This window comes from Diadema setosum, chromosome 11 (genome assembly GCF_964275005.1).
Source record: "Diadema setosum chromosome 11, eeDiaSeto1, whole genome shotgun sequence".
Taxonomy (NCBI): Eukaryota; Metazoa; Echinodermata; class Echinoidea; order Diadematoida; family Diadematidae; genus Diadema; species Diadema setosum.
Genome location: NC_092695.1, coordinates 10955581 through 10978514, shown reverse-complemented (window position 1 = coordinate 10978514; position 22934 = coordinate 10955581). Strand labels below are relative to the sequence as shown.

At 38.5% G+C, this 22934-nt stretch overlaps 1 protein-coding gene across 1 annotated transcript; it reads left to right on the top strand.

Moving 5' to 3' along the window:
• Window positions 1-511: 511 nt before the first annotated feature.
• On the top strand, window positions 512-19555 carry LOC140234907 (acetylcholinesterase-like). Its single transcript, XM_072314947.1, has 10 exons — window positions 512-673; window positions 911-1087; window positions 2310-2469; window positions 11726-11803; window positions 12378-12496; window positions 13043-13210; window positions 14527-14972; window positions 15322-15516; window positions 18605-18786; window positions 19440-19555. The coding sequence occupies exons 1-10, from the start codon at window positions 512-514 to the stop codon at window positions 19553-19555; spliced, it is 1803 nt and encodes a 600-aa protein (XP_072171048.1).
• The last annotated feature ends 3379 nt before the right edge of the window (window positions 19556-22934 follow it).

Below are 22934 nucleotides of genomic sequence, written 5' to 3'. Positions count from 1 at the left end.
TTCAGCTACGATTACCTATGTGTTACTATTACTTAGTGCAACACATTATGATACCAAAAGTATTCGCACGTGAAGGGTTCCACCTCCCTGGTTCAACTGTGTTCAATAGTCCCCGATCCCCAACAATGGCACACAGGACTTCAAGGTCACCGATGGGCAACTAGGCCTTCATGCATGGCACAGGAAAAGTTTGTAGTGCGTGAAACGCACAGAATACGAGTCAGGCAGTCAACTGTGTTTGCTTACTATATTATGCGGTTCTTACGTACGTATAAGACCACGGTGCAGCTGAAAAAAAAGAGGAAAAGGATCGAAATCCACCATTTCGTTACAGTTCTCTTCCTTGAAACAGGGTACACTGTACTATTTAAGCATCGGAGCTGGTCCTGCCTCGTGGAACTCAGCTTTAAGAGGTTGTGGGTGCACTGCCGCCATCTGTGGAACCTTATGTGACTGGTGTACAGCCAAAGACGATTATAACATCACTCAAGAATTGGGTTCAAATTTTACAATGAAGGCAATCGTTTTTTCCTTGGCACTTGTCACTGTCCTCGAGGTGGTGAGTGCACAAAATCCTCGAGTGACAGTCAATGAGGGAATCCTGGTCGGAAAGACTGTCCACTTTAGTGAAGACACGTTCATCAACAAGACGCGCGACGTCGACGTGTTTCTGGTAAGCCATTATGAACCGATATACGGTTCTTTTTGAAACGCCATCTTAGTGTTTCTCCGAAAAAAATAACTTTAGAAATACTTTATACGCTTCGCTTAAGTAAAGTAGTTTCTCATTGCTGTAGGGAGAGAGAAAAGCAGTTTGAATTATTCATTCACTTTCTCTTGTGGTCTTTACAGTCTTTATGTAATGATAAGAGCGTAGATCAAATTAATGTTACGATTATTTTTTCTACAGGGAGTACCCTTTGCCGATCCACCAGAGCGATTCGCTCCACCACTACCAAAGGCTTCGTGGACAGGCGAAAGAAATGCTACCGAGTTCTCAGCGGCCTGTGTGCAAGATCCATCCGTGGCTTACCCCGTTCAGTCAGAGGACTGTCTGTACCTGAACATCTATGCCCCTAGCCAGAGGGTAATAACAGCTATTACAACATTAGCATTGCAGGTTTACCCTATCCCCCACTCGCACACAGTCATACACACAATGGGTGTGTGTGTGTGTGTGTGTGTGTGTGTGTGTTTGAGTGTGTGTACTTATTATATTATAATGTTCTGAAAGAATCGACATGTTATGATAAATGGAAGTCAAATGAAGTATAGATATGGGAGACAGCGAAACCATCTTTTCTAACGAGTAATAACAGTAGTAGTAGAGTAGTAGTAGTAGTAATAGTTGAAATAGTAGTAGTAGTAATAGTAGTAGTAGCACAGTAGCAGCAGTAGTAGTAGTAGTAGTAGTAGTTGAAGTAGCAGTAGTATAGCATTGCAGGTTTACCCCATCCCCCCACTCCCACACAGCCATACACGCAATGGGTGTGTGTGTGTGTGTGTGTGTGTGTGTGTGGTTGTGTGTACTTATTATATTATTATAAATATATGTTCTGAAAGAATCGACATGTTACAATAAATGAAAGTCAAATGAAATATACTTATGGGAGACAGCGAAACCATCTTTTCTAACGAGTAATAACAGTAGTAGTATAGTAGTAGTAGTAGAGTAGTAGTAGTAGTAGTAGTAGTACTACTACTACTACTACTACTACTACTACTACTACTACTATTACTACTTGTAGTAGCAATACAACCGTGGGGGGAAAAAGACTAATGAAAAAAAAAAAAGACTAAAAATGCAGCAAAAGCAGACGACCATGTTTTACATGAACTTAACTTATACATCACCATTGGTACTGGTGGCTTACTTCATTTTACCATTTTATTTGCAGCTGTGTTGAAGCTTACGAGCGTGCTACGCTTTGATTTATCATTTATTTTTGTGGATTGAAAGTGATTGTTCAGGGTTTTGCATAATTTTTTCAGCTTCAGGTATATGTCGTAAAAATTGGAATTTAGGCTCACGGTACGAACACTAACGCCATAAATGGTGTACGCTGAGCATACGTAAGCTCAACTTTATACCCTATAGTGTGATATGGTCTTTAATCGCTTTCTTCTGAATTGGATTACAATCGGTAGAGAAGACAATTCATCACATTATACCCTGTTAGTGAAGCGATAAGTTAATGTTTTAAAAAACTACTCATACACATGCACATTTTCATCATACATTATGACTGTGCTTGACAGGTGATGTTATGTATAATATTAATATTTATACTTTTTCTTTATTCTTGCAGCAACCTGGCACTTCTGTAATGGTGTGGATTCATGGTGGAGCTTTCAGTAGTGAAACGGCCATGGGGTATGAATATAGCGGTATCCCATTGGTCACTGTTGGTGACGTCATAGTAGTAGCGATAAACTATCGCTTAGGTGTCTTCGCGCAGTTTTCAACAGGTACGCCCTTTTTTTTAATACCTTACGAACGTATAATGTGTTTTGGCTTTTGTCGCAGGTGGATGATGGACGGTGACTTACGTGATTATTGACCGGTATAGTATGATATAGTTTATACAATGCACGCTCTCTTTCTGCTTTCAAACCAGCAAAACAGATTCTTTTTCAGTTGAATTTTCTGTGAAGGCCTTTTTGTCGATGGTCATCTAGCAGGTGTGGAATAATTATATAGCAAGTTACATGTACTGCATTTCTGTTTTCTTTGTTCTAGTTTTGGTTTTAGTTTGAGCTTTGTCTACATTTCCCCCTGTTTTAAGAAAAATGTAACCATTTTTTTCCCCACAAGTCTTAAACTTAGATTGAAACTTATGTTTATTTGGGGACTGAACAAAATGAACTGTAAAGTTTCATACTTTGGTCCACTTTTCTTAGCCTCATGCGACCAAGTGCAAATTATAGTTTAATGAGAAGAATCTGCAAATATTTCACAAGTTGTTTTTCTTTTGCATCTCTCATTATCGCATCATTGGTATTTGGTCTTTTACCATGTTGTTGTTTTCTATTATTTGTACATGTGAAGAGAAAAAATACTTTTCAGCAATTCCTCAACTTCAAATGAATTCATTGTAGAAACAACTGAAGAGAAGAGGATCGAAAAAAAGAAAACAGTTTGGTATACGTACACTGTTTTTGTTTGTTTGTTTGTTTGTTTGTTTGTTTGTTTGTTTCTCGAGGTTAGGTACACCTTCACAATAACAAAAAACGGAACCAAGAAACTGATCACTTCTCTTCGCGACATCGACACTTTGTGAATAATCAATAAAGCTTCATTATCTCTGTCTTCTAATGGCGTCTTTCTGTGAGTATCTAGGCACTGATTTTTCGGTCAATTCTGATGACGATGAGAATTCCTATTCTCAAAATTACACCTCTGATTGCAATTATTATGATTTTGAACAGTTTCGTGATTCAGTATCTATTAATGCGTCGATGAACAAGCTTAGCTTGATCCATTATAATGCTAGAAGTTTGAATAAGAATTTTGATAAACTTTGTGAAGATTTACAGGTTCTTAAGTTCCCCTTTTCTGTTATAGGAGTAACTGAGACATGGATGAGCAATAAATCAAATCATTTTTCTTTACAGGGTTATAATATGTTCCAAGCTAATCGTATTGAAGGCCGAGGCGGAGGAGTAGCATTATATGTCAGAGAAAATCTGTCTGTTCAAACTTTACAAGATGTAGAATTGTCTATTGATGGCGTAGAATCTCTTTTCATTGAAACCACGGATGCAATTAAGAACAAGATAATAATTGGAATAGTATATCGTAAACCTTCTTCAAATGTCGGTGATTTCATAAAATCCTTTGATTTAGTTTTGAATACATTGAATGCAATGTCGAAAGTGTGTTTTATTATGGGAGATTTGAATCTTGATTTGATACAGTATGACCAAAACAGTGTCATTCAGAATTACGTTGATATGCTTTTTTCAATGGGGTATTCCCCCCTGATATGTAAACCGACCCGTGTATGTTCTAATTCAGCTACTCTTATAGACAATATTTTTACCAATTCTTCTGACCATCATTTCATTTCTGGTATTTTACTCTCTGATTTGAGCGACCATTATCCAGTTTTTTCTGTTTCTTCTTTAGCTACGTTGAGTCCAAATAGTAAAAAGCATAGTGTATTATCACGGAAAATAACACCTTTGTCATTATCATCACTGATGGGCGACTTATCGAAAGCTGACTGGTCAGATATCCTTGAGCTGACCGACGCCAATCTTGCCTATGAGTTATTTTTGGACCGCTTTCTGTTTATATTGAATGAACATATGCCGCTTAGAAAAAGGGGTTCTGTTGATAAAAGGATTAAAAAGCCCTGGATCACACGTGCAATATTGAAATCAATCAAGAAGAAAAACAGATTATTTAAATTGTACAAACTGAACCCAAACAACAGTAATGAATCATTTTATAAGCAATATCGTAATAGATTGAACTCTGTTATTCGACATGCTAAAAGAAAATATTATTATGATGAGTTTCATAAGACTAAATTTGATTCAAAACGTATGTGGAAATTTATTAACCGGACTCTGGGAAAAACTGATAGTAATCTGCCTGAGATTTTAGTACAAGGAAATGATGTTATATGTGATCAAGTTTTAATAGCAAATATTTTTAATGAATATTTTGTGGATGTTGGTCCAAATTTGTCTCGTTCGATTGATACATCAGATACGTCTATGAGTTTTTCTGATTTTCTCTCTGGTAATTTTGAACGTTCTTTCTTTTTTAAACCGGTTTCTGAATCAGAAATATATGATATTGTTCACAAAATTGATGGTAACAAGAGTGCTGGCTTTGATAACATACCCGCTTCCATTGTAAAATCAGTTATCACATTTATCATTAAACCAATTGTACATATATGTAATTTATCTCTTGAAACCGGCGTATTTCCATCCAGTATGAAAACTGCCAAAGTTATCCCTGTGTTTAAGAAAGGGGACAAGAATGATTGTAATAACTACAGACCTATATCAGTACTACCGGTTTTTGCAAAAATATTGGAGAGAATAGCATTTGATAGGCTTTACACTTTTCTTAATCAGAATGATATTCTTTGTTTTAATCAATATGGTTTCCGTTCCCATTATTCTACTGAGTTTGCTATAATTGATTTATATGATCGGGTATTGAATCTTATCAATAAAAATAAGCATGCAATTGCAATATTTATGGATTTATCGAAGGCCTTCGACACCCTTTCCCATTCAGTTTTATTATCCAAATTGCAATACTACGGGGTTCGTGGTATACCATACCAGTGGTTTCATAGTTATTTAACTGGGCGAAAACAATATACTTTATATAATACTTACTGCTCTAATAGCAACTCATTATTGTGCGGTGTTCCCCAGGGGTCCATATTAGGACCCCTTCTGTTTTTGATATATATTAATGATATTGTAAAATGTGCACCGTTTTTTCAGTTCTTATTATTTGCAGATGACACTACTTTAGTAGCATCCCATTCTGATTTTTCAGTTTTGATTGATTCCATAAATGAAAATTTGAATTTAGTTTATACTTGGCTTCTCTGTAATAAGTTGTCATTGAATGTTCTCAAAACAAAATATGTCGTATTTCGTTATTCGCAAAATTTGAGTGAAAATTATGACAACATATCATTGTATATAAATGACACTGAAATTGAACACTGCTCGGTAGTAACATACTTGGGAGTGACATTAGATCAACATTTTGCCTGGGATTTTCATATAAATCATGTCAGTTCGAAGGTATCCAGGATCATTGGTATACTTCAACATATAAGGCATTTTGTCCCCCTTCGTATTTTGTTTATGATGTACAATGCATTTATTCTTCCATATATTATGTATTGCAACACTGTGTGGGCCACTGCATACCCGTCCAAACTCTGCAAACTGCAACGTCTTCAAAAACGGGCTCTGCGTATCTGTTCAAATGCCGAATTTTATGCTCCATCTATGCCTTTATTTTATAGTTTGAACACTCTAAATATTTATGATATTAATAGATTAAGTATTTGTATGATTATGCATCGTTATTTTTCCAATACATTACCCGAGTATCTGATGGAAATGTTTTCTTTGAATCTGGATGTACACAATTATGATACTAGAAATAGACAACTTTTCCACAAATCTAGAGTAACTTCCCATTCCCTGTATAAATCGATTCGGTATACTGGACCAAATATGTGGAATTCTCTGCCTCCATCGCTACGCAATATTCAATTTCTGAACTCATTTAAAATTAAGTATAAGTTTCATCTTTTGTCGTTTTATGTTTAACGCAACAATTTATATTCACTCACATTCACACACTCGCTCACGCGCGAACACACATTGAGTTATTCTGTGCTGTACTGTAGCTATATATTTCTATGTCATACGTTATGGGTGTATCTACCTGTCAAGCCTCCTAGGCTTTTACTGATACATCCTATTTCATTTTTCTTTATTACAATGCACTCCGTTTGTTCTATTGTATTTGTTCGCTGATAGTATTTTTACCATTTTAACCTGTACACATTGTGTATATATGCATGATTGTTATTTTTCCAATCTTTTTATCCGAAGAATGAAATAAATGAATGAATGAATATGAATATGAACCTCATATCTATCATTAGGGCAATCTGTTTGTTGGCCACTAGTGCATAAATTGAATAAGATTACTGATTGATTACTGATTGTGAACAACATGGATATCCCTTTTTCCTTTTCTTTTCTCTTACTTATCAATCCATTCCCAACTTTGTCTCATGTTTTGAAAAAAAAAATGATGTTTTGAAAAAAAATGCTGATTTCAATCTCTGGAAGCTGCAAGACTTGTCTTATGGAGGATTTTGATTGATTTCACCAGATAACCGTGATTCTGATTTTGCTGTGACTCTTCATATGACTTGCCTTGGTAGCCATGACACGCAGAGCATGGCCTGAATGTGTTCACTCATCCTTGAATACCCCTGGACATCAATGAACCTCCTCCCCTTTGTGCTTAACACCTTCTGTGAGTATTTACAATGGAGATGATTAGATTGGCTCTATTCATAGGCCTCACTACACTATGCCTATCTGAACGTGAACAAAGCTCTCCTTGGTACTTGGTATGCCCCCCTATAACTGCTACACCAACGTACTGTACAGTCCACTTCAAATATGGCGGAAAGTGTATACACTACTATTCAAACTCATGTGCAACCTTCAAGGCGAGTATCCTCCTTCAATCTGGTGACATAAGCCCTAATCCACGGCCCTTGACAACTCCCGGTGGATCATGTAACCAGAACCGGTCCTCTTCAGTCAACCATAGGCATAACCATGCCCCACTGTCATGTCTTCTTTTCAATGCTCGGGGCATTCGCAACAAATGGCAGGATCTTCAGCTCTCTCTTGCCAATCATACACCTAGCATGTTGTTCATCACAGAGACATGGCTCACCAGAGATGAACCAGACCCCTCTCTTGGCTTGTTGCATGTTGTCTTCCGCAAAGATCGTCCAAAGGGCCGTGGTGGAGGTGTTCTGGCCGCCGTTGACCCTGATTTATCACCCCGCAGATTACATCGACACGAAACAGATGATCTTGAATTGATGTGGTTGTCTGTGAAACTCGCTAAAGCTAATTGGCTGGTTGGCGTGCTTTACCGACCACCTTCTTCTCCTGTGTCATATTGGGAGAAGGTCGCCGACTCCCTTGAATCAGTGGATGTCAATCTATTCGATGGATGCCTCCTGGTTGGGGATTTCAACATAGACATGTATCCAGGTGCACACCGAACAAACCATCATGCCTACCTGGAGGAAATCACTTCACAGCATGGACTGGCTCAGTTGGTGTCTGTTCCCACAAGGCCTTCCGAAGCCAACATGCCTACAACTGGTTCAACGATTGACCTTGTCTTCACAAACTGCCGGCACTACGTCTCCTCCGTCAACATCTCACCGTCACCTGTCTCATCCGATCATCATGCAGTATCCATCCACCTTCGCTCTTCACATTCACTCCTTCGAAACAGTCTAGTGAGATCATTTTTGCAGTTTCAGCGAGGAGACTTTAACCACTTGCGAAGGCTAATCCAGCTTATTCCGTGGTCTGCATTTATGGATTCCAATGACCCAAACTCATCAGCAGAGATCTTCACAGACTTACTTAATGCAGCTGTAAATGACTCTATTCCCAGAGTATCCAAACGAAAGTCGAAATTTTCCCCTTGGATTACTAAAGAGCTGAGAAAACTTGTTCATAAAAAGCATGTGTTATTCAAGAGAGCTCGCAGGTCAGGCTTGAAAACTGATTGGGAAACATATTGCAAGGTACGAAATGATGTCAAGAAACAATGTAGACAAGCATACTGGTTCTATGTAGACAATATGTTTATGTCTAACGACAACAGACGTAGGTTCTGGAGCTATGTTAGATCATGTAAGCAATCATCTGCCCCTCGTGGGTTTGTTCATGATGGTACTACTCTCAATAATCCTGACAGTATATCGCAAGCTTTTAATGACTACTCTAGTTCTGTGTTCAACCCTGCACAACTTATCCCAGATGAACCTCTACACAGCTCATGCCTAGTCCCTGAACTGAGTCAGTTGTCCATTTCTGTAGGTGAGATTATTCCAATGTTGCTCTCTCTTCCAGCAAATAAACCCCCAGGGCCAGATGGAATTCACCCTAAAATCATCAAGGAAACTGCTTATGAGATTGTGTATCCCTTGTGTGCCCTATTCAATTCATCTCTTCATACAGGGGTTGTACCAAACATGTGGAAAAAGGCAAACATTACTCCCATATACAAACAGGGTGATAGAGAGTTGCTCACTAACTACAGACCCGTTGCACTAACTTCTGTGCTCTGTAAAACCCTTGAACGAATAGTAACATCAGCTATTCAATCACACATGGATTCATATGGCATGTGGAATTAACTAACCAACTAACCAATGTCCTTCATGATTGGTCTTGTACCCTAGACAGACCTAAAGCTCCCCGGATCGATGCTGTGTTCTGTGACATGTCAAAGCATTTGACAAAATGTCACATTCTGCGTTGCTCGATACAGTTGCCAAGGATTACAGCATTCGCGGAATGGTTTGGAAATGGCTCAAATCTTTCCTTGTTTTGCGAGACCAACGTGTGATGTACCAGGGCGCATTCTCCTCTTGGACTAGAGCCTCTTCGGGGGTACCGCAAGGAAGCGTGATCGGACCCTGTCTCTTTAACTTATTTGTCAATAATGTGGCTCACTCCATAAAGTCTACCACAGTTCTCTTTGCTGATGACATCCTCGTCTACAGAATAATACGATCCTCACATGACCAAGCAGTGTTACAATCAGACCTTGACAAAATTCATGAATGGTGCACATCAAAGCAAATGTCACTTAACACCGCGAAAACCAAGGTGATGCACATCACCCGGAAGCGGATACCGGATCAATACCCAGTCTACACCCTTAACAATGACCCGCTAGCTCATGTACCATCCTATAAGTACCTTGGAGTGATCATATCGTCCGATCTCCGTTGGAACTTGCATGTGGACGCTGTTGTAGCTCGTGCCAATCGGCTACTGGGTTTTATTCGCTGCATCGCACGTGGGGCCTCCACGCAGGCGATATTTTGTCTCTACCGGTCCCTGGTACTCCCTATTCTGGAATATGGCATACCAGCATGGTACCCCAACACTGCAGCCCAGGAGCATAAAATAGAGCAAGTTCAACGGACAGCGACCAGAGCCGCACTCCATCAAAGGAGGTGTGAGATGTCCTACGATGAGCGCCTCCGCTTGCTCCATTGGTCATCGTTACAGTCCAGAAGGGATTATGCTCTGTGCGCGTTCACCATAAAATGCCTTTCAGGGGTTATTAAATGTGAAGCTATATCCAACACTGTTCAGATAAATACCCGGCACCCATACATTCTTACATTCACTCACCACATGTCCAGAACCCAGCTACTCTTCCTGTCCCCCACCCGTAGGTTTCCCAGACTCTGGAACAAATTACCTGACTCAGTAAGGGACTCGGCAGTTATTGATTCTCTCTCATCTTTCCTTCAACAACTGAGAGGTTCATTTTAATGTAGTGTATTGATAACCACAGGTATCATATACATACAATGTACATGTGTATGAGAGTCTCTGTACTTTGACTTTGTTTGAAATACACAAATGTGTCAAATTAACTGTATGAGTGTGTTATCTCAGGTCGGGTGCCCTGGTGCCCTGATTTCTGCTCTCATTTGGAGAGAATTTTACCGACTTTTTTCAGGTTTCTGTGTCATCAGTTTATTGTAACTCAGCTGATTTCAATCCCTGGAAGATGCAGGACATGTCTAAAGGAGGATTATGATTCATTTTATCTGATAATTGTGATTTTTTTTTTTTTTGCTGTTTTTCTTATCATGATTGCTCTTGGTTGCCATAAAACACAGAATATTGATTGATATTCAGTTTTGTTTGCGACCCAGTTATATCTTGTCTCTGGGTTTCAGATTTTTTGTGTAAGACATATATAACATTAACTGATTAGTAATTGTATAGTTTTTTTTTTTTGATGTTCATGCCTTAATTCATGCCTCACATTATTTAATATCATTTATGAATTTTGGCGTCTGATATATAATGTATATTGCACAGTGGTGTGTGTAATACCACACAAGGAAATTTTACAGAAAGTGCTGGATTATGTAGTCCCAGGGTAATGATGAAGTTAAAGTTTTGAAATTATTTTTATATTTACTGTGTATCGAAGATGGTTTGGGGTATGTTGATGATACTGCTGGCTTCATACACTGTAGTGTAGTAGTTAGAGGGGATATTTGTTGTTGTTGAGATGTACTCTGATAACACTTTTTTTGTATACTGGATTTTTTTTTCTTTTTTACGGGGGGTGGAATGTATACCCATTTGCCAAAATATCTTTAGCATGTTTGAAGAAAAAAATCCATCTGGTGTACACGCTTAATTCAAATTGTATTATTTCTTTTCTTTTATGTTCAACAACTCCCTGATGTGCTTCCTCAAGTTGGTTGGAGAGGCCCAAGGGTCATAGTGATTTTGATTGCTTTTTTCCAACCCGGCTCCTTCGGGAAGCTCAACAGGGAAAGCCTGACACTTTGCTTTCATGTGTTTTGTTTGTTTATTCTGTTTCTCTGTTATCACTTGTATTGTTTTGCAAATGCCGAATAAATAATAACAATAATAATAATATGATTTGAAAAAAATATATATAAAATGTACAATGCTATTATATGTTGTGCAATGCTATCATATGTTGTACAAAGCCTGCACATTCTTGACTTATTAAAGAGATAAACTAGAAATAAGTGAGAGTCCTATCGTCTGGAGAAAGTAAGATGTAGAGATCACTACAGAATCACAGTCTCCTGGAGGGAAAGGAGTGCATACTACACAAATGTGACATTGGAGATTAAAGATTGAAGGCTATCAATTACGCGAATATTTAGGCCTATTTGTTAGCACAATGTTGTTAGTTTAAGAAGGCGTCGATTCCACTTATTGAGTATCCTATTTTCTCACATTCTATCCATTGTCTCTCTTCCTATTATCATAATTATCACCTTTCTCTACTTATCTCTGCCATTGACTCGCTACATCTCTCTCCATCTCCTCTCTCTCTCTCTCTCTCTCTCACTCTCACTGTGTGTATTTCTTTTTCTCTCTCCAGAGGACGATGTGGCACCAGGAAACTATGGTATGCTGGATCAGGTCGCTGCACTGGAATGGATTTATAACAACATCGAGGGTAAGGACTAATATCTAAGAAAAAAATTCAGTCCAACAACGATTTGAATGGCAGGTGATCTCGTCTCGACACAAGGTAAATAAGACTCACTCCGTACATTAAAGGTACTGTTTACCATTGGGAGCAGTGATTCAAAAAATATTCGAGATATCACATTAATTGATGCATATGCGTAGGCCAGTAGTATCACAAAGCATCCTTAACAATTTTGTAATAAAGCCTAAAATATAAGGAGATATCACTATTTCTCCCACTAAACCCGCTAAACCAACCTTCAGCTGATGTCGATCTCGTGGGCTGTATGAATCGTGGGCTGTATAACTCGTGGATTATTATACTCATGGGCAGTATGACTCTCGGGCTGTATGAGTCGCTGCTGTTGAGCTCGTGACGTGATCACGGTATGTCACCACCCTAGCTGGTTTGCTTTATTTTGCTACATGTTAATAATAAAAAAAAAAGTGACAACGTACCGGCTTTCGACTTTACGTCGATGCTACAAATCACCTCTCTGAAACCACAGCAATCGTCAACAATTGTCAAGAAACAATTTTACTCTTTGCAATTTTTTCAGCTTTTGATGGTAACAAAGATGACATCACGATATTCGGGGAAAGTGCCGGGGCGGCGAGCGTCAGTTTCCACCTCCTTTCAAAACTCAGCCGCGGCTTCTTCAACAAGGCGATCTTACAGGTGAATAGGAACAGCACTTTTGGCACAAAACCAGACGTGTCTAATCCGTTGACCGCCGATTCTTTATATGCGTAGCAGGCAATAACCTAAACTATTTTTGCTCAAACACGCTAGATAATCTGTATGTAGCTTCACATGGCTATGACACATATAATAATGTGTTTGAGTTTGTTTATGTGTGTGTGTGTGTGTGTGTGTGTGTGTGTGCATGTACATGTTAGTGTGTAAGTGCTCATGTATGAAGTAAGTTCTGTACTGTACTGAACTGAACTGAAGTTGTTTTCATGTGTATGAAGTAGGCCTAATTGTTTAAAAAGTTCGCAATGATGACGGAGCGCAAAATGGGGGCTATGCGTTCAGATTAGCACTGACATGACTGTATTGGATGCAGACAGCATGTGCATTGTTGGATTCAAAGTTTCTTTTTCCTCTTCCATCTGTATACTATTGGATTTAATAAAAATCGAAATGACGTGGAATTAGCATTTGTATTTGTTTTTATATATATATATTTTTTTTTTTTTTGTCCGTTTATTACTGAAACAGAGCGGTAATGCTGTTAGTCCTTGGGCCTTTAGGCACGATCCAGAGAGGGAAAGAAGGCTATCCCGAGAGTTGGGGGTCGCCTGCGGGTGCGATACGTCCACCTCCGAAGTTTTGGTTGCCTGCCTCAAACTCCAAGAAGCCGACGAACTAAGGGCGAAAGCCAATGAGGTAACTTACAGTAAGATTTAAAAAAAAAGAGAGAAAAGTATTAGCGCGATTAAAAGTGTTGATAGGCACTGATTGGCAAAACGATTTCGTTAATGTTCGATGGAATTTTATTCACGGCTAGTGAACTTGTTTCGAGCATGCAAATTTGTTTATAGGAAGTTGATTCTCTACTTTGTTCATTCAAATCTGAATCACTGTGTGCGATGTACCCGCGTGGACAAAACACACATTTTAATCTTACCCATACTCACACGCACATACAATTTTGTCTTTTTTTTGTTCGATATTTTATCTTTTCTTTTCATTTTTATTTTTCTTCACTTTTTTCGCTCGTTCATTACGCATTCTCGCACTTTTTGCATTTCTGTTCTTTTTAATGTTCGTTTCCTTCATTTGCATTTAATTCTTTTCTACATGTTTTTCGTGCACATGTTATCTATTATTCCTTTGACACACCATTTTTGTGTGCGATATATATCTACCACCATCATCTTATATCTTTCATCTTTACGTTTATCTTTCTCTCCTCCTCTCTCTGGATCAAAAAAAAAAATGTTTAGATCTCTTTCTCAGTAATCCATGCATAGTCTTCTGCATGAAAGTCTGTTGGTCTGTCCGTGAAAGTTTTGGTCTTGTCGGGCATCGAGTAAAGAATGTCTAGCTCTGTCGGTACGACTGACCACATTTTTCTGCAGTGATGACACCGACCGAAAGTTGTCCAGCCTGCAGTAGTTAATTCAGCCTCAACTCTTAAGAAGATTTCCATGCCTTCTTATTATGTCTTCTCTCAGTCCAACCAGTCCTTGTCACTCCTTAAGAGCGAGCATTTTATTGGCCCGAACTTTGAAAGTAGGACGCACGTTCGACATTGATTGTTCGAAACCTTAAATTGATCGGTGAGAGTTTGAGATTTTTTATGTTGAAGACATATTATCAAATTAATATATGTTTGATTAAACATATTATTTTCATTCTTTTAGTTGTACATGCGATTGTAATGTCACACCTACACTTAAAGTAAAGATTTCAAATCACATTTAAAGGGTCACGCAACCCCCCCCCCTGCACATGGATTTACATGCGCATGCATCTTCTTGTATACAATTACCGAAAGAATTTCCAAATGATCAATGTCAATGTTCTTCCTAAGTGCATTAAAAAGGTCAATCATTTTCGGACAGTTTTGTATCAAGACAATGCCTGAAAGTGTGCACCTTGGTTCAGAGAAAGGTGTATTTCCATTTGTCACAAGAACATTAGTGCATTTTCTTTCTCTTTCCGTCTCCTCTCCCACCACTCTACTAACGGCTTGATAGATGTATAATCTTAACGGAGGCTACCCGGTAACTATTGATGGTACATTTCTGGAAGACACCCCTATGAACCTTTACGAGATGGGACACTTTGCGAAGGTACCGCTACTCGCGGGGTTCAACAAAGACGAGGGTACTTTGATTCCGTTTGCCTTTCTACAAGCGTATGTCGGCAGTCCAACCCCTCCTGTGATCAATCGTGAAACATTCGACTTCTTCGTAAACATTTACAGGAGTCAAGGGTTAACTGACGATATTCTTGGGGATTCCATCAACCACGAGTACATTGATTGGACCATCGCAGATGACCCGGACGCGGACTATTTTCCGTCTTTGGTCTATCTAGGAACCGACATTTATTACGCCGCCCCGATGGATTACGTAGTCAGGAAACACGCAGTCCACGGGGGAACGGTATACAAATATTTCATGACCCACGAGCCAACAAAGTACGTAGCCTCGATCATACTTTTTCTTGTCTGAACGTGTAGACTGTTTTTTTTTTTGTGTGTGTGTATGTGTGTGTGTTTACGTGTGTGTGGTCATATACCTCTCTTTGATATTGTTTACTTGTATAGTATTTAGATCAAAATGAGATAGATAAGACGATAAGATAATTTTACACTACAAATAATTCAAGTGCTCATGCCTTTTGAAGATAGTTTTCCAATGTTAATGTTGTATAAAATACTGAATTTTCTGAACTCATATGAACATAATCACAATGAATTCGATGCATTCGATTCTAATATTTCCTTTGTTTATGTCAACTTCTTTTCATGTCATTTTCACTGCTAGGAGCATTTTTCAGTATGGAGAAAGCTACCCCTCTACTCCGTGGCTTGGTGCGGGCCATGGAGAAGACCTGATTTTTGTGTTTGGGATGCCCTTTATAGATGAGCTGTACAACATCAGGGCACACAATATGACCGCGGAAGAGAACGCCCTCTCGGTTAAAATCATGGAATTTTGGACAAACTTTGCAAAGTCAGGGTAAGCATTTTTTTGTTTGTTTTAAAGAGCCCCAAGTAATTTTTTTTTTTTGTGTGTGTATGTGTGTGTGTGTAATATATGTTGGAATTGTAAAGGATATACTATTTTCATGTGTAGGCATCCTAATACAAGCACAAATGCTTTCAAGGCTGCCTGGCTCTCATTGTAAACGCCACCATTAATATCTTTTGTGTTTTTTGTATAATCTAAAAGTGAGAGTAAAACCTATCATTATTGTTTTATCAGTTCTGTCATCCTACAGCTGCAGAACGAAACGTTTGCCCGAAGGCTGAGAAGAAAAATAGTATGTTTATAGGTGCGCCGTTAGTCAAATCACAAAGATCTGATGTTTCGGGTGTCACCAAAATCCATCCAAGCAGAATCGCATCAGATATTCAACGTCGCAATTCTCTAGACCCTATTGAGAAGGGCGTCCTTGGAGGGTCAAGTAAAAAAAAAAACACTTTCAGGAAATTGAAACAAAATTAAAATGATATGCAGGCAGGTCCAATAGGCCATATATTACAATGTGCATTGTTGTTAAGTAGATGTGGATACCTCAACTGGGCCAACCTGTTGTAATGAACTCAGTTGCACTTCATATATGTATAAATAATACATATAAAACAACAAAACATGGAGACACATCTGTTATTACCAACACTTTTTCAATCTTTCTAGTTGGGTTTAACATGGTGAAATCGATCGCTATGGGATCACGAGTGATTTCTTGGTAATAAGTGTTCCCATCATAATCCTCACTCCTGGTTTAGATTTTGAAAGCAGACAACTTTTGCAGTTATCGAAATAGTTTTTGATATCATCGACCATGGGATCAGTAGCATCTTCGATGGACGAAAGCTATTGTCGAGACTCTGAGACTGGGTGTCTTAAATTACCTGGTCATGGACGGCCTGAAGCCCCCGTTCCTTCAAAGTCTCTGGAACCCGGTAACTGTTACCTTTCTGACTCATTAATCTGGACCTTGCGGTATTAGACATCGTCTCTGAACGTAAGGTGATACTCTTTCGGATGGCTTTTGATTCTGTCATACCTGCCATACAGGAGATTATTTTGGATTTCTAGGCCAAGACCTCAGAGAGAGAGCGTCGTCGTCATGTTGCATCCGTACCACATACTTCTTTGGGATGGATAGGATGAATGTTGAACCTATGTCCCTGTCAGGAACTTGATCTTCATGCTGCATCTCTGGCAACTCTTCGTTTGTCGTTTTTTTGCGGAGCAGGTGAAATGGTACCTCTTTCTTTCTGTCTTGATCTCTGTGTAACCCTTGATCTCTTTCAGTCTCCCACACTGACACCTATCGCCATTTAATTCTGCCACCTTGGTGAATCACCATTGGTGTAGATCCTCCCTAGCCTGCAATATATCTGGAACTGAAATTTAGCTAATTCTTCCTGCCAGCGCATCTCTGTGTTCCCCTGCTTTGTAATAGAGTTGAGGAAGCTGAGTGAATAATTGTCCTTGTACACCGTAAAGCTGGCTCCAATTACGAAGCCCCTCAACTTTTCGGTAACAAACCAATTCAACAGCAGCAACTCCAGCTTGGTCGAGTTGTAGTTCTGCATATTCCACTCGTTCACCCTTGGTGCTCTACTCACTTGGGCGATAACCGCGTTCTTACCATTTTTAGTATTTGGACAGTACAGCTACCTATCTAAGATGGCTAGCATCTGTCTCCAGGATGGATACCTCCCTAAAGTCTGGGTACGTACGGGTACAGACGTCAAAATGATTCCTCCTAACCTCCATAATCTTGGTACAGTCCTCATTCCATACCTCAGATAGTGGAGTCCTTATAGCCTTCTCCTCTGCAGTCATCTTTGCTTTTCTCTTGATGGATGTTTATCCAGGCAAGGCATAAAGGGGTGCCGATTCTTCTGCACATTTTGGCACAAAGCGTCGTAGATAGCTGCACAGTCCCAGAAATCCACGAAACTCCGTCTCAGTCTTAGAGATGTCCTATTCTTGTACTGTTTTGACTTTTTCCGGATGTGGCGATATTCCTCCCGTAGACACTTCATGACCAAGGCAGATACTTCTTCAAGAGATTGCATCATTCTCCACTTTCACCTTATTGTCGATAATTTGGCCTCGCTCGCCGGATAAACTGTATCATTCTTGTACGGTAATGACGCTGCATCATGTGTCCCGTTTTCTTGCAGTAGAAACAGGCGACCTCTTGTCGACGAGACCGTTACGTAGTTAATAAATCGATCTGTCGTTGCTGTATCTCTAGGAAGTCACCCTACCTCTTCAGGAAAGCTAGAACTCTCATCCTGTCATCCGTCGAGGTCTCCTGCAAAGATTGTACGCTTTGGCTTATCTAGAGAGTCCGAACCAATTAAGGGCTCGTCCTCTCAGAGTTCAAAGAAATGGAGATCAAGAGGCCAGTGTTCAGCTCGTCGGAGTTCTTGCCGTAACCTCTCGGTAAAGACAGTCTCCCCCAGTGTTCCTTCAAAGTTTCTGTCAAGGAAACATATGCTATCAAAGCGGATCGCCAGTTGCAGTGAACATTTCGGCTATCCCTCTACTGAAGACTATAATATATACTGACGGCTGATAAATTTCTTGAAGAAGATTGGAAGCGAGTCCCCACTCCCGAAGACCTCTAGACTGGCAACGATCTGCTTCACGTCCTCAACAACAACCTACCCACAATCTAAATCCCCTGGCGGGCGTTCCCATGTAAGTGGTCCCTAACAAAAGCAGGCTGTTCTGAATCACCCAAGTTCTGGGCAGCCTCCTCGCTCTCCATGTCTGTTATCCAGTCGTGAACAGACGGATCCCATTGCTTCAATGGGTTCTCTTGAAGACTTCAAACAACCTTCCGTAGAAAAAGATGGTGAGCTTCATGCACTCACTCATAGAACTTTGTCACATTCTCCTTTAGGGTCTCGATCTTACTGTTTTGATGTTCCTAGCCTTATTTTTAGTCTCCTAGGAAACGTATAATTTATTTGTGTTCTGTTTTTTCAATGACGGAATTCTTAATTTTGATTTTTTTTCCTTAATAACGGCACTCAGAATAAAGTGAATACGAATCCGAATCTTTGCCGCATAACAGAGATCCCAGCAGACCCAGTGAGGACGTTCCCCGAGGAGATGGGGAAGATTTCTGGCCTCTCTACACCATCCCTGAGCTTAGTCACAAACAGTTCTCCCTCGAACTAGGAGTGGGAAGAGCCGCCAGAGCGAGGGGATGCCACTTCTGGAATCACTACATACCTTCTCTCATGATCTTTACAAGTAAGAGAGACATAATATCCTCAAATCATTATACACTAAACCTTGATGTTGCATGGGTATTGTCTTTTGATCTGAAAAGAAGTGATATATTATATCATATCAATACAGAACATATGCCTACCTTATTGGTCACATGCGCACGCACGATTCCACTCAAAAGATGTTTGATTATGATAATGTATATGAAAATTTTGATAACATTTGTGTTAACCCAACACAAGCCATGTTAAACTCTCCCTGCTTAAGCTTTCTTCAGTCGTGAGTCTCCATTTGACTTTTATTACGATTTTTGGTGATATGAATGCAAGTCTCTGTGATGAGCTGTTATTTCAAGGAGAATTGACCACCGTGTATTTCAGTTGCCACACCACATCTCTTACTGACGTTAAACAATAAAAACAAATTAACCTGAGCTCATAGTGTCCTGTCATAGGTCTTGCTTTCTTGTTTCAGCCATCTCTCTCTCTCTCTCTCTCTGTTTCTCGCTCCCTCTCCTCTGTAGTAGTTCTTTAGTGGATTTGATGGAAGACGAAATGAAGTGGATGAAATGATATAGCAGCGATGTTGACGATGAATGTTAGAAACATCGAAAATTTTTGCATGTTGAGTTGATATGATATCATGTGCTCCTTCTGGCGTTGTTTATGTTGCAGGCAGCATGACGGAAGAGGAGAGAGAATGGCGGGAAAGCTATGACGACTGGAAGGGGGAGATGGTAGAATGGCAGCGGGTGTTCGAGGATTACAAGAAGGGGAATACCTGTAACTAAAGAGGGTTCCCTATTTTTGACTGTGACTGAAACGCAAAGTCAAAAGACCGCAAAACCATTATTTCCTATGAAATGACAGGATGTTATAATATGACCTTGTGAGACATGAAAGACCAATTTATGATCTTACCCTAAATTAAAGACCGAGAATAAACCTCAATTATTATTTCATCTATATTTTGTAGATCCTTTTCATTTCAACATTTAAATAAGGTAATGGATTCACTTTATGCGGTCACATTTTATTCATTTTTTTTGTATTCAAAACCCCACCTACTATGAAATTTATATCAGGTATTTCTGTAAGTGGTAGACTAAATTGGCTCTTAGTCTACCATCAAAATGCACAGGTACATCAAATCGGCCCTATTTTGATTGACAGGTTACTCAAAAACCTTTAATGCTTCCATGCTGTAAAGTCATTTGTGATTGGTTGAAAGTTAAAGGAAACAATATCTAGTGGGGGGGGGGGGAAATGAGTTTACCACCTTCCACCAATGCAGAGAGGCATGCAGACTGCAAGGTATTGATTCCAAGTTTGCCGCAGACTTCATGTGTGGAGAACCTGAATGAATGAACATGTTGTACTGTACCAGGAATCATTCCGTGCGAGTGACTGTTTATCATTATTTTTCCCAAAATCAATCGTCCGGCATTATTTGAAACTTTAATGGAACAGAAGTTTATCATTGAGACAATGACTGCAGCAATATTTCAGTTCTGTTTGTCATGATTATAGGAAAAGTGCAAAGAGTTTACGTGAAGTTGTAGGCTAGGCTATTCCACTGGAGTGGATAGCATAAAGGCAGAATTATTTTGTTAATGACAGTAATTTCCCGAAAATTATGTTATCATAATTGCAACGTTGTAGGGTATAAATAATCCAAATTATAAGTTTAATTAGAAGTAATAAATAAATCTATTTATTATTCATAATTTTACTAGAAGTAATAGATATATTTAATCAAGTCAGCTCAAAGAATTTTCTTCACCATTTATACCTTCGTGGATATAAGAACGCTCAACGTAATTCGTAACTTATTTACTGACAATTAATTTCACTCGTAGATCGTAACGCAAGCACTGTGATGCCAGGAAATAGTCAAAATGTCGATTCAGTTGTTTCATAATGAGTAACATGCTGTGCTCATTTTGATACAGACGATTAGTAATATTCCTTTACAAAAGATTTGCTCCAAATGTTAACATGTTAATTCGATTACTCGTAATACGTGTAATTCATTTAGTAGATCTAGTTTCATGTACAAAAATATGAAGATCAATGATATTTATGTATAATTGTTTTACTTTGTTTGGGGGAAAAGTACCCTATATAAGCACTGCTTCTTTAGCATGCCTCCCAATTTTTGATACCCTGCATTTCCTAAACTTCAGAATGTCTTTTTCTTTCTTTTTCACCGTATCAATTGTATATCCATAAATTTCATTTATCATATTTTGTAGTGTTGACAAATATAATAACGTACTCATATTTTATGTCAAAATTGTATTTACAAGTTTTGAATCTATATCAATGATTTTCATAAGTCCAGAGATAAACTCATTTCGGCCCTACTAGTATCATTCGAGGATGACTCCAGCCTTTTTTATTTTTTTCTATTTTGAGCTTGTATTTTGTTTATATCTAAAAACAAGTGCTAAGTATTATGCTTTATCATTATTTTCATCATATCAGTAATCAAATACTCCAGTGGTACATAGATCAAGCATGAATACGTGTCATTATATTTGTAATTTGGTGTTGCTTTTTTTGATCGAATGATCCACATCCTGCAAGGTTGCTTTTTAGTGGAACACTCTTTTCAACCGCCATATTGAATTTCTGTTTCTTGTTGTTGTTGTTGTTGTTTTTACAATGGCAAAGTGTGTATTCTATTTTTTTTTTTTTTTGCTCGCTAAAATATCCATTGTACATATATTTTGTTTTACAGTTAAGGATATCTTTCAAACTGTTTTAGCAGTTGATTCTATATCACTTTGCACTATGTAGGCCTATTTCCTTTCATTAATTGAACTAAATATTGAATTGAATGTAAAGTGAATTTAACAATTTGCAAATCCCTCTATACCGCATTGAAAAGAGAGATTGGGGTATTACACTTAATGTGCCTATTCGAAGTAAAATATCTCAATATGTATGACATTTATAGCCCCTCTTGACATATAAAAAACCCCCAAAAGTAATTATTGTAACGTTCAATATTTACATAGTAATATTAAGATTTCATGACGTCTTCGGTGCATCATTGATTCTTTCATAGCAGATTTGAATGGACTGATATTCAAATCCGTCACAGATTAAAATGATGGAGATTAGAATGCCAAGAAAGGTATAGTAAAGTGTTATCCAGTCAATCGAAGTAGAAAGGGGTACTAGTATATAGGAATCAGCGTTTGTAAGCGATTCAAAAAAAAAAAAAAATAGGCACACGTTAAGTAATTGTAATGTACAGTTGTGCAAGACGTATTTCAGAGAGTCGCGGAAAGTAGGTACTTATCTGTTGTCATGGAGACTACACTTTAAGGCTCCTAGGTCACAAAAAAAAAAAAACACACACACACACACACACACAGACACACGGCTTATCCAGGTTTGAATCGATTCAAAAGAAATTTGACACACATGTGACTTAATGTTCAGATAATTATGTTACACATTTTTGGAGGGTAGCGGAAAACGTGTTATTGTTGTCCTATAGCCCACAAACAGCAAAATTAAGCAGCGTGAATCACAACAATATCCCTTGTATTTATTTTATCGTCATTTCAAGAAAAACGTTTCAAATTCATTGAGTGATATCGATAGACCATGAATAGAGATCATCGTTTGCCATTCCTTGATAAGTACACCTCGCCATTTGGGAGATCGAGAGTGTATATAGGCCTCTTGTGCTTTCTTAGGCATTCTATTATAGTTGATAAAAGTGTTTTGTGGAGTGAAAAGCTTGATCATTTTTTTTTTTTTTTGGTAGGCATAATTCACAACATACTTACACAAGTTGATTCATGTGTCATTAACGGCAGCGAAATTTCTCCTCTGCCTAAAGGGGAAATCCAGTCCAAATCCAAGTCCAAGTTAGTCTGATAACAAAGAGTAAAATATTGCGAGTTCAACGGTATAATTGTGATAGAAATCGGGTATAAAATAAGGAAGTAATGACATTTTAAAGTTTTGCTACAATGTAAAACAAGTTCTGTACAGTGGACATGATTAAGCAAATGAGTGAGCTAACCATGTCATACCCTCACAATTTTCCATTGATCGTATACAAAAAATGACGAAAATTCAATATTTCTGTCATATAAGTCTGAAATATGCTATTCCTGGTTGAATAACTTCAGAATAGTGATCAGTTAG

What these genes read in the sequence shown, in the direction of transcription:
- LOC140234907 (XM_072314947.1), top strand. Translation starts at nt 512, where the DNA reads ATGAAGGCAATCGTTTTTTCCTTGGCACTTGTCACTGTCCTCGAGGTG. An exon ending in CTTCGCGCAGTTTTCAACAG is followed by an intron (nt 2,470 to 11,725) that starts GTACGCCCTTTT and finishes TTCTCTCTCCAG; the next exon opens with AGGACGATGTGGCACCAGGA. An exon ending in TTCTCTCATGATCTTTACAA is followed by an intron (nt 18,787 to 19,439) that starts GTAAGAGAGACA and finishes TTTATGTTGCAG; the next exon opens with GCAGCATGACGGAAGAGGAG.